Source organism: Bombina bombina, chromosome 5 (genome assembly GCF_027579735.1).
Source record: "Bombina bombina isolate aBomBom1 chromosome 5, aBomBom1.pri, whole genome shotgun sequence".
NCBI classification, from domain to species: Eukaryota; Metazoa; Chordata; class Amphibia; order Anura; family Bombinatoridae; genus Bombina; species Bombina bombina.
This window is the reverse complement of record NC_069503.1, coordinates 924247189-924260604: the sequence shown is the minus strand read 5'-3', so window position 1 is coordinate 924260604 and position 13416 is coordinate 924247189. Positions and strand designations below refer to the sequence as shown.

The following is a 13416-nucleotide window of genomic DNA, read 5'->3' as shown; positions in this document are numbered from 1 at the left end:
TTATCTGCAAACCAGATAAAGAAAGAGGCATTCCTACGCTGCGTGCAAGACCTCCTTGTAATGGGAGTGATCCATCCAGTTCCGCGGACGGAACAAGGACAGGGTTTTTATTCAAATCTGTTTGTGGTTCCCAAAAAAGAGGGAACCTTCAGACCAATTTTGGATCTAAAGATCTTAAACAAATTCCTCAGAGTTCCATCATTCAAGATGGAAACTATTCGGACCATTTTACCCATGATCCAAGAGGGTCAGTACATGACCACAGTGGACTTAAAGGATGCCTACCTTCACATTCCGATTCACAAGAATCATCATCGGTTCCTGAGGTTGGCCTTTCTAGACAGGCATTACCAATTTGTAGCTCTTCCATTCGGGTTGGCTACAGCCCCAAGAATTTTTACAAAGGTTCTGGGCTCACTTCTGGCGGTTCTAAGACCGCGAGGCATAGCGGTGGCTCCTTATCTAGACGACATCCTGATACAGGCGTCAAGCTTTCAAATTGCCAAGTCTCATACAGAGATAGTCCTGGCATTTCTGAGGTCGCATGGGTGGAAAGTGAATGAAGAAAAGAGTTCTCTTTCTCCTCTCACAAGGGTTTCCTTCCTAGGGACCCTTATAGATTCTGTAGAAATGAAAATTTACCTGACGGAGTCCAGGTTATCAAAACTTCTAAATGCTTGCCATGTTCTTCACTCCATTCCGCGCCCCACGGTGGCTCAGTGCATGGAAGTAATCGGCTTAATGGTAGCGGCAATGGACATAGTGCCATTTGCGCGCCTGCATCTCAGACCGCTGCAATTATGAGTGCTCAGTCAGTGGAATGGGGATTACACAGATTTGTCCCCTCTACTAAATCTGGATCAGATTCTCTTCTCTGGTGGTTATCTCGGGTCCATCTGTCCAAGGGTATGACCTTTCGCAGACCAGATTGAACAATTGTAACAACAGGTGCCAGCCTTCTAGGTTGGGGTGCATTGTGGAACTCCATGAAGGCTCAGGGTTCATGAACTCAGGAGGAGAAACTCCTCCCAATAAATATTCTGGAGTTAAGAGCAATACTCAATGCTCTTCTAGCTTGGCCTCAGTTAGCAACACTGAGGTTCATCAGATTTCAGTCGGACAACATCACAACTGTGGCTTACATCAACCATCAAGGGGGAACCAGGAGTTCCCTAGCGATGTCAGAAGTCTCCAAGATAATTTGTTGGGCAGAGACTCACTCTTGCCACCTATCAGCGATCCATATCCCGGGCGTAGAGAACTGGGAGGCGGATTTTCTAAGTCGTCAGACTTTTCATCCGGGGGAGTGGGAACTCCATCCGGAGGTGTTTGCTCAATTGGTACATCGCTGGGGCAAACCAGAACTGGATCTCATGGCGTCTCGCCAGAACGCCAAGCTTCCTTGTTACGGGTCCAGGGACCCAGAAGCGACGCTGATAGATGCTCTAGCAGCTCCTTGGTTCTTCAACCTGGCTTATGTGTTTCCACCGTTTCCTCTGCTCCCTCGACTGATTGCCAAAATCAGACAGGAGAGAGCATCAGTGATTCTGATAGCGCCTGCGTGGCCACGCAGGACCTGGTATGCAGATCTGGTGGACATGTCATCCTTTCCACCGTGGACTCTGCCTCTGAGACAAGACCTTTTAATACAAGGTCCTTTCAATCATCCGAATTTAATTTCTCTGAGACTGACTGCATGGAGATTGAACGCTTGATCCTATCAAAGCGTGGCTTCTCCGAGTCAGTCATTGATACCTTAATACAGGCACGAAAGCCTGTCACCAGGAAAATCTACCACAAGATATGGCGTAAATATCTTCATTGGTGTGAATCCAAGAATTACTCATGGAGTAGGGTTAGGATTCCTAGGATATTGTCCTTCCTCCAAGAGGGTTTGGACAAAGGATTATCAGCTAGTTCTTTAATGGGACAGATTTCCGCTCTGTCTATTCTTTTACACAAGCGTCTGGCAGAAATTCCAGATGTCCAGGCATTTTGTCAGGCCTTAGTTAGAATTAAGCCTGTGTTTAAACCTGTTGCTCCTCCATGGATCTTAAACTTGGTTCTTAAAGTTCTCCAAGGGGTTCCGTTTGAACCCCTTCATTCTATTGATATCAAACTTCTATCATGGAACGTTCTGTTTCTGATGGCTATTTCCTCGGCTCGAAGAGTCTCTGAGTTATCTGCCTTACATTGTGATTCTCCTTATCTGATCTTTCATTCAGATAAAGTAGTTCTGCGTACAAAACCTGGGTTTTTACCCAAGGTGGTTTCTAACAAGAATATCAATCAAGAGTTTGTTGTTCCATCATTGTGTCCTAATCCTTCTTCGAAGAAGGAACGTCTTTTGCATAATCTAGACGTAGTGCGTGCCTTGAAGCTTTACTTACAAGCTACTAAGGATTTTCGTCAAACATCTAACCTGTTTGTTGTTTACTCTGGACAGAGGAGAGGTCAAAAGGCCTCGGCAACCTCTCTTTCTTTTTGGCTTCGGAGTATAATCCGTTTAGCCTATGAGACTGCTGGACAGCAGCCCCCTGAAAGGATTACAGCTCATTCTACTAGAGCTGTGGCTTCCACCTGGGCCTTTAAAAATGAGGCTTCTGTTGAACAGATTTGCAAGGCTGCGACTTGGTCTTCGCTTCATACCTTTTCAAAATTTTACAAATTTGATACTTTTGCTTCTTCGGAGGCTGTTTTTGGGAGAAAGGTTCTACAGGCAGTGGTTCCTTCCGTTTAAGTTCCTGCCTTGTCCCTCCCATCATCCGTGTACTTTAGCTTTGGTATTGGTGTCCCACAAGTAATGGATGATCCGTGGACTGGATACACTTAACAAGAGAAAACATAATTTATGCTTACCTGATAAATTTATTTCTCTTGTAGTGTATCCAGTCCACGGCCCGCCCTGTCCTTTGAAGGCAGGTCTAAATTTTAATTAAACTACAGTCACCACTGCACCCTATGGTTTCTCCTTTCTCGGCTTGTTTGGTCGAATGACTGGATATGGCAGTGAGGGGAGGAGCTATATAGCAGCTCTGCTGTGGGTGATCCTCTTGCAACTTCCTGTTGGGAAGGAGAATATCCCACAAGTAATGGATGATCCGTGGACTGGATACACTACAAGAGAAATAAATTTATCAGGTAAGCATAAATTATGTTAAATATATATAGTTATATATATATATGTGTGTGTGTGTATATATATATATATATAGTGTGTGTATGTATATATATATATATATATATATATATATATATATATATATATATATATATGTGTGTGTGTATGTGTATATATATATGTGTGTGTGTGTGTGTGTGTGTATATGTGTATATATATATATATATATATATATATATATATATAATTTCTGCCTTTGTTACACTTGCCTGTCAAGCATTCATATATATGAGAAGTACTTAAAGGGCCACTAAACCCAAAATGATGATTCAGATAGAGAATAGAAATTTAAACAACATTACAATTTACTTCCATAATTTATTTTGCTTCATTTTTTAAATATCCTTATTTGAAGAAAAAGCAATGCACATGGTGAGCCAATCACATGATGCTTTTATGTGCAGCAACCAATCAGCAGCTAGTGAGAATATCTAGATATGCTTTTCATCAAAGAATATCAAGAGAATAAAACAAATTAGATAATATAAGTAAATTAGAAAGATTTTTAAAATTGCATTCTCTTTCTAAACCATAAAAGAAAAAATGTGGGTGGCATGTCCTTTTAATGATGTATGTTAGTGCCTAATAATAGCACAACTGTTTTAGATACTCTATTATTTAGATACCCTATTGTTTAATATGAGGGTTCTTTATTGATAGCATTCTCTGTTATGATTAACATAGTATAGACGTTTTTAAGTTGCTTATAATTCTCTGTACCATGGCCATGGTTTTGTATTTTTAATATTTAGGGGTTATAGAGATATGTTTATATTGTATATTTAGGTAGTCAATAAATTTACGCTTATTATTATATACTATTTGTGCATTCTGTTTCTTTGTTTTTGCTGTGGTTCTGACTGACCATTGGGTGCTTAATCTCTGATTAAATTATACTGTAATGGACATGGGAAGTGCTGGCTATTATCTTTTCTTATTCTATATCTTTTTTCTATACATTTCCTTTTCTGTATCAGAGATATATATATGTGTGTATGTATATATATATTTATATATATATTTATATACTATATGTGTATGTGTGTGTATATATACAGTATATATATATATATGTGTGTGTGTATATGTATATATATACTATTTGGTTTGTAGGTGCATGCAGTCTCACCATCCGTCATCAACTGCCGGGGTGCTATGTGGATATGTCAATAGTTTCAAAATTAGAATAAGCTCTCACTGGACTTCAGCCATCTGTGTAAAAAAGATTTTATTCAAATTTTATTACGAATAAAATCTTTTTTACACAGATGGCTGAAGTCCAGTGAATGCTTATTCTAATTTGGAAACTATAGAGTGAACATTGGTCCCAACACAGGAATCGTGGACTCTCACTATCAAGAAAGAAAGAAATTTATCAGGTTAGAATAAATGATATTTTTTATGAAAATTAGCAAAGCATATAGTTTGGGTAATGTAGAAGAAACAGATATGCTTAAAAATATTAGTTTACAACAGTCTGCTTCCCATAAATATTTAAATTAAATTTTGTATATATATATATATGTTCCTTTTTTGTAGAAATTAATTGCTTATGGACATTTAACTGGCAATGCACCAGACAACACAACACCAGGAAAAAAGCTAATTGACAGAATTATTGAAACAATATGTGGCTGTTTCCAAGGACCCCAGACAGATGAAGATGTCCAGCTCCAAATTATAAAGGTACTTAACCAGGGCATCCTGCTAGCATTCAGTATCTTGATAAAATCAAACATATTTTTCTCTCCCTGTGCTGCCTTGCAAATGTCTACATCTGACCTACAAATATGTTACTGGGTTTGGTTCAATGTCATATAATATGTTATACACACATTAATATTTTATTTCATTGAATCCCATTGCTGTTCAAGTTGAAGAAATGCTTTTCTAAAAAGCTTAAAGGGACAGTCTACACCAGAATTTTTATTGTTTGAAAAGATAGATAATCCCTTTATTACCCATTCCCCAGTTTTGCATAACCAACATATTTATATTAATATATGTTTTACCTCTGTGATTACCTTGTATCTAAGCCTTTGCAGACTTCTCAGTGCTTTTGACAGACAAGCAGTTTAGCCAATCAGTGCAGACTCCTAAATAACTCCATGGAGTTATCTATATGACACACATAAACTAGTACTGTCTAACTGTGAAAAACTTTAAAAATACTCTGAGCGAAGAGGCAGTTTTCAACGGTGTAGAAATCAGTTTGAGCCTACCTATGTTTAGCTTTTCAAAAATACCACCAAGGGAACAAAGCAAATTTAATAATAAAAGTCAATGGGAAAGTTGTTTAAAATGTCATGCCCTATGTGAATCATGAAAGTTTAATTTTGACTAGACTGTCCCTTTAAAGGGACACTGTACTGTAATATCCTACTAATGTGTTCCCTATTAGTTATTCCTTATACACAGTATTGAATGTATTGTAAATTCCCTCTTTAGGTTATTTGTCTATTTGAAAAGGCTGTGTTTGCTCACTGACGGCACAACCCATTTTTCTCAAGAACATGCACGCAGAAAAAGGAGATCTACTTGTCTTATTTCACTCTCCATATACATACACAGTACATTAATTAATACTCTGCAACTGATTTCACAAGTCACTGAGAAAAGATTGAGGGAAAAATTACAGTACGCTGTCCCTTTAAAGGGACATTAAATACATTTTTTATATCCATGTATAAATCATTAAGTCGCAAAAGAGCTGCATACAAAATAATTATTTTAAGTGTTTAAAATGTGTTATTTTGTCAGCGTAGTTTGCTTTGTTTTGCACTCCAGGGATACACCCTTGAAAAGCTTCTTGTGTATGTTTATCCTATTTCCTATTCTTTTGCCATTTTGGAAATTATTAAATGAGCTCCTACACTAATCCCAAGGAATCACTTTACATCATGTTGCAGGATATGCTCCTGCCTTTCCAGAATCAGGGGGAACCACGTTTTTCAGTGTTAAAGGGACAGTCAACACCAGAATTTTTGTTGTTTAAAACGATAATCCCTTTATTACCCATTCCCCAGTTTTGCAGAACCAACACAGTTATAAAAATATACTTTTTACCTCTGTGGTTACCTTGTATCTAAGCCTCTGCAGACTGCCCCCTTATCTCAGTTCTTTTGACAGACTTGCATTTTAGCTAATCAGTGCTTACTCCTAGGTAACTTCACGTGCGTGAGCTCAATGTTATCCATATGGCACACATGAACTAACGCCTTCTAGTGGTGAAAAATTGTCAAAATGCATTTACATAAGCAGCCTTCAAGGTCTAAGAAATTTGCATATGAGCCTACCTAGGTTTAGCTTTCAACTAAGAATACCAAGAGAACAAAGCAAAATTGGTGCTAAAAGTAAATTGGAAAGTTGTTTAAAATGACATGCCCTATCTGAATCATGAAAGTTTATTTTTGACTTGACTGTCCCTTTAAATTATTGAAAAAGAGGGCAAAATAAATAGTAAAAATATATCAATTGCTCTTTTCCTGCACAGAACTAAACACTTTATGAGGTGCATCAGCTGTTTTAATAGGGGGTGGGGAAGCCAGCAATATTGTGCTGGGAGACAAATAGATGCATTATAAAAGTGCCATAAAAGCTACTGGGATTTTTCCTCCCCCTCTGGCCTTCTCATGCTAATCCCCATCTCACTCTAGATTGATTTACTGAACATAGACACCAGCACAGCTAATACTGATAGTATTAATAATTTATGTGAATAAGTTATTACACCTTTTGTGAAGCGTATGACACATCTTGTTCATACAATATCTAGCTTCTAGTTGCACTTCATTAATAACCTCTATTCACACCCTTTGGGATGGCAAACTCTATACTTTCAGAGATCTCTGTGGAATTTTCTTAACATTCAGTATGATGGTAGAATGATGTTTATTTCAGGCGTTGCTCACTGCAGTTACATCGCAGCAAATCGAAATTCATGAAGGGACTGTGTTACAGGCAGTAAGAACATGCTACAATATCTATCTTGCCAGCAAAAACCTTGTCAATCAGACTACAGCCAAGGCTACGCTCACACAGATGCTCAATGTGATATTTGCACGAATGGAAAATCAAGCTGTGAGTATCTTTCTATCCTTAAAGTGTCACACTTTTTATAACATACGTAACCTCTCAGCAATAGCGAGGGCTATAGTGCTCTGCGACCAAGAGGTTAAAAAAAATATCACCACCAAGGAAAACATATTTTCAAGGTGTCTTTAGCAATGCTATTCTATAGTATTTCATTTGGGAATATTTTAAATATGATAATATCTTAGAGCTAACACAGTACAAAAGAAAAAAAACTGGAGCTCAAACAAAAAGGAACAATAGACAAAATTACACATTTTAGAGGAATAAAAAAAACAATCAGAGTTTGGGTTTAGAGTTAATTGCACTTTTACTGACTTCAACAATAGAGACTATTAGGGATTTAAAAAGTAAATAATGATTTACAAATTACGTGGGGCAATAACCTGTGCCTCGCTGTAGCTATCTGATCAGGCTATGTCTGCTATAATAAAGGCCATATCTCCTGAGACTTAAAGGGACAGTTCACCCAAAATCTTTCTCCCCTTTAAATTATTCCCAATTATCCTTTTTACCTGCTAGAATGTGTTAAATTGGTTGCAAGTAGCTCCTTTACTCCTATTTCAGCATTTGAAATAGCTGATTTAGCTTGTGGTTTCCCAACCTATACTTTAAGTTTTGATACTGGAGTATTGGCTATTGACAAGCCTAAGTAAACACAGTCAGCAGAAGAAGTTACAATCTCAGTGGGATGCAGGATAGTTAAGTAATAAAATGATAATTTTCCATTGTTCTCTCTTTGTATTGAGCTATGGTGTTCCAGACAATTATAAGATAAGGAAGCAAGTCTGTGTACATGAAAGTGATAACATAATGAGATCTGAATTTACCTTAAATTCAACCCATTGTAATAGGCTGTGGTTTCAAAGCACAAAACCAGTTTCTTCATATACACAAATAAACCTGAAAATGCAATTTCTCAAATATTTTATACTCTGCAGGTGGTATAACAAGTCATTTAAAATACATTAATGGAAAAACAATTTTACAGTGTACTGTCCCTTTAAAGGGACAGTAAATACCTTGTAATTACAAGACATGGCTGTTGTGTTGCTAGAGACTAACATATCAGCCAAGGCTCAATGCTTTTAAAACAAATTCACATCCTTTTTCTGTAATTATTTATCAATAACCAAACTCCACCCACCATTTGCCTTATTTAGAGGAGCCAATCTGGGCTTCAGTCCACAGACAACAAGGCTAGTCCGGGCTATAATGTTAGTATATAGTGCATTGTTTTTCAGTTGTTATCAGTTAAAGCCAATTAGGGACATATATGTTGCACGGGTTAGCATTAAGAAGTCGGTAGGGTGCAGTTTACATTCTGGGAATTAAAAATTGCTCAATTTTCAGAACTATAATGTTAGATTATAGTGCATTGTTTTTCAGTTGTTATCAGTTAAAGCCAATTAGGGACATATATGTTGCACGGGTTAGCATTGAGAAGTCGGTAGGGTGCAGTTTACATTATGGGAATTAAAAATTGCTCAATTTTCAGTGCTAAATTACATGAAGAAGGTGCAAACAAAATAATGAAGGTATATTGCAAAGTTGTTTAATTACACATAACTAAACATTGTATATACAAATCTCAAGGTGTTTACTGTCCCTTTAAATGGGTTATGATTGAACAAAGGAAACACTTAAAGTTTAAAGCTTCATAACTTATATGTTTAGTTTGGAGAGAAAAAGGAGTGAGGTGATACAAAAATAAATGTATTTTAGAGGAAAACATTTTTATAAAAACATGGACGACTAGAAGAACGGGTCATTATTTCCTGCTGCAGAATTTAACTGAATAGGACCTGGCGAGATTCTATAAGATGCCTAGTCAGTATTACGAGGCCCCCAGGCATTGTGTATCTCATTAAAAAGAGTTTAATACCGTATTGTTCCGAGTATAGACCGCACCTGAATACAAGCCGCACCCTTAAAGTTTGCTGCCATTTTAAAGAAATTTTATTTTTTACTTTTAAAGAAAATATACACATTAGTAGAATAGTCTGGAACTAGTAATGAGTACAGACCTTGCTTGAAACAAACGTTCTGACAGGAGGTGGAATATTCCTAACAAATTAAAGCTGCTACTTTGTTTCTGTACATTGAGTGTTACTATAGAATAATATTTAGCCACTTGACAGAAATGTATTACGTTAATGAATAAAATCTGCCATCTATTAGGAAGATTGAAAAAAATACACACTTATAAAATGTATGCAGCTATATAGCATACAATGTAGTTTTGTCAACAAAAAGGAACAAAATGTGTTCCAAATATTCTTTGTTTTAATCACTGATTCTCTAATATCACCTGTATTATACTGTACCATTACACGTTTAGTATTCCAAGATGTACAACAGACATGAAAAGGTTAATGTTTCCCACTGACTCTTGTCTCCTTGCTGCCTACCTTGTTTCTTTTTCCTTAATCATGGTGATGAGATGAACGACTTTCCTTCCGCACCAAAAATATCACTGTCACAGTCAACAACCGCTTCAGGTGTGACCGGCTGACAGCGTGCACAGGAAATAGGGGGAATTAATTTGCTGATGCACGCTAAGAAGTGTAACGATGTTAGTCCGTCAGCAACACGGAGACAGTTTTCCAGTTTTGCACTGTTTATCTAAATGCAATTGTTTGTAGTTAGTTTTCTATAGCTCTGTATCTGGGTTTGCTCACCTCAACGTGGGAACTCTCCTAAAAAGCAACTGTCAAAAGAATGGCTGATTTGTATTTCAAACGTTTATCTGCACCTGATTATAGTCGCATCCCGAATTTTAAGATTTAAATTAGGGAAAAAAGTGCGGCCTATACTTGGAACAATACAGTAATACTCTTTATGTGAAGGAGAGACAATTGGTAACATCAAACAGATTTAAAGAGCGCTCGTTAAGCTTAAACCTAAAAAGGATCAAGTTCAGATCCAAAAATAGACAGATGAATATATCTATACTATAATCGTGTTTGTAACGTGTCCGTCGTCAGTTGCGCACGCATCCTCAAAGGAACGTTGGCATCTCGAGGCAGCCAACAGAATGTTGGCTGTGCGAGCAGCCAAAATAATTGCATCCATGTGGATTTCGAAAATGGCAGGGTAGTGAAAGAATCCACAGCAGATTCTTTCACCACCCTGCCATTTTTGGAATCCACCGGGATGCAGCGAAGGCAAACGGAGCATTACAAAAAAAAAGAAATAACCGCACGCAATAAGTATTAAAAAAACAAACCTAACCGTCTGCAATAAGTAATAAAAAAAACCAATAAAATGGTTAACCCCTAAATTTTCCAACCTTGACATCGCAAACTACCTAATACATCTATTAACCCCTAATCCGCCAACCCCCCACAACACATTAAACCTAATTTACCTATTAACTCCTGAACCTCCAACCCCCACAATGTAAAAAAACTAATTTAATGACCCCCTAACCTTACACCCCCTAAATTAACCCCTTAATTACATTAAAAAAATACATTGCAATTAAAAAAAAAAACAATTACATTACATTAATCAAAACTTACAGAAAATAAAAAAGGCTAACATTACAAAAATAATAAACAAAACTATCCAAAAAAATGAAAAATAAACCTAATCTCTATGAAAATAAAAAAGCCCCCCCAAAATAAAAACACCCCCTAATCTAAGAATAAACTACCAATAGCCCTTAAAAGGGCTTTTTGTAGGGCTTTGCCCTAAAGAAATCAGCTCTCTTATATAAAAAAAAAAAACAAAGTCCCCCCTAACAGTAAAACCCCCCCACCCATCAAACGCCCCAAAATAAAAAAAAAATCTATCACTAACAAACCTAAACTACCCATTGCCCCTAAAGGGTTATTTGTATGGGCATTGCCTTTTAAAGGGCATTCAGCTCTTTTTGAAATTGCCCAATGAACCCAAATCTAAAAACCCCCCCCCCCCCACAACAAAAACAAAACCTAACACTAAAGCTCCAAATAGGTACTCACGGTTTCAGAAGTCCGGCGGAGAAGGTCTTCTTCTAGGTGGGTCCATCATCTTCATCCACAGCGAATGCGGAGAGGAGGTCCGGAGCGGTCTTCCCAGATGTGGCGATCTTTGGCGGCGGTCATCTGTGGCGGCATTGGCGGTCCTCAGCAGCATGGAAGCTCCTCTTCATCCGATGTCCGTCGTATACTGAATATTGAATGCAAGGTACCACAATCAATTTGGGGTACCTTGCATTCCTATTGGCTGAATTTTTCAAAACAGCCAACAGGATTAGAGCTACTGAAATCATATTGGCTGTTCAAATCAGCCAATAAGATTTCAGTAGCTCTTATCCTATTTCAAAAGCAGCCAATAGGTTCAATTTTCAGTATACGACGGACATCGGATGAAGAGGAGCCTTCATGCCGCCGAGGACCACCGTCGCCGACGCTGCCATAGATGACCACCGCAGAGGATCGCCACATCTGGGAAGACCGCTCCGGAACCTCCGCTCTGCGCCGCCTTCGCTGTGGATGAAGATGATGGACCCGCCTGGAAGAAGACCTTCTCCGCCGGACTTCTGAAACCGTGAGTACCTATTTGGGGCTTTAGTGTTAGGGTTTTTTTTTTATATTAGGGTTCATTGGGTAATTTGAAAAAGAGCTGAATAAGGGCAGTTAAGAAGAGCTGAATGCCCTTTTAAGGGCAATGCCCATACAAATGCCCCTTTAGGGGCAATAGGTAGTTTAGGTTTATTAGTGTTAGTTTTTTTTTTTATTGTGGGGGGTTTTACTGTTAGGGGGGACTTAGTATATTTTTAATGTAAAAGAGCTGATTTCTTTAGGGCAATGCCTTACAGAAAGCCCTTTAAAGGGCTATTCGTAGTTCATTCTTAGATTAGGGGGTGTTTTTATTTTGGGGGGGATTTTTTATTTTTATAGGGCTATTAGTTTAGATTTAATTTTATTATTTTGAATAGCTTTGTTTATATATTTTATTGTATTTTTACTTTTTTATTTTATGTAGCTTGGGGGGTTGCATTTTGAACACATAGACTGCCCTCTGGGCAGGCTTATCAACTAGTATTGTTTAAAGATGTATTACATCTATAAATAACATGTAGATTATGTACAATTAATGAAAGTACGGATAAGAATGTGATATTAATGCAAACAATTTATATTTATTAGGGAACAAAACGTGCAAGAGAAGCAAAAATTTAAATTAAATAAAAAAAATGCTTATATGTAAACCTTATGCATGAATAAAAAAATAAAGTTGGCCAACCTAGTTAAAACAAATCAAACTGATCCATTTATACAAAAAATGTCTTAGTGAGATAATAGTATTAAAATACTCAATGTGCGAATATATCCAAAAGTTAATGATCACATGAAAATAGACACCAAGGTCAGTGTCTGTAATGGGTACAAACTTTGTGCGTATAATATTGTTAATGACCGCTAAATGAATGCGGTATGGTAACAAGGTGTGTTCCTCCAGTTAACCTCAGAAACAAATCCTCTGTTATCTCCTAACTGCTAAAACCAGTCAGGAATAGATCTGTAGCAGCGGGGAGCATTTCCAGTTCTGAGAAGATCTACAATTTTCAGAGCTGGTTCAGGACTTGTTTGAACTCTGGCAGTCTTGATATATTAAAGGGACACTGAACCCAAATTAGTTCTTTCAAAATTCGGATACAGCAGCAATTTTAAGCAACTTTCTAATTTACTCTCATTCTCTTAGTATCTTTATTTGAAATGCAAGAATGTAAGTTTAGATGCCGGCCCATTTTTGGTGAACAACCTGGGTTGTTCTTGCTGATGCACCAATGAACAAGTGCTTTCCAGGGTCTGAACCAAACAAACAGTTTAGATGCCTTCTTTTTCAAAAAAATTGATAATAGGAGTAAATTAGAAATTTGCTTAAAATTGCATGCTCTATCTGAATCATGAAAGAAAAAAATTGGGTTCAGTGTCCCTTTAAGATTGTCCTCCCCAACAATGCTGAAGACTGTTTTCCTTGAAAAATGTATATAAATCCAAGCTTCGCTGGGCAACACAGCTGTCACACTCCAGACAAAACAGCACAATCTTGCCAGCAAGCAGCGACCATACAAAAGTAAAACAAGCTGATGGTTTCTCACCATGCCGACATGTTTTTATAATCGGGCCCATAGTGAGAATTGTTATGAC

The 13416-nt window shown here is 37.4% G+C and overlaps 1 protein-coding gene across 1 annotated transcript in view; it reads left to right on the top strand.

The window, feature by feature from the left end:
* ARFGEF1 (ADP ribosylation factor guanine nucleotide exchange factor 1) overlaps positions 1–13416 on the top strand; it is a 489402-nt gene that overhangs the window by 189642 nt on the left and 286344 nt on the right. The window contains 2 exon segments of the mRNA XM_053715099.1: positions 4721–4867; positions 7082–7261. Of these exon segments, the coding sequence (XP_053571074.1) occupies positions 4721–4867; positions 7082–7261 (327 nt within the window).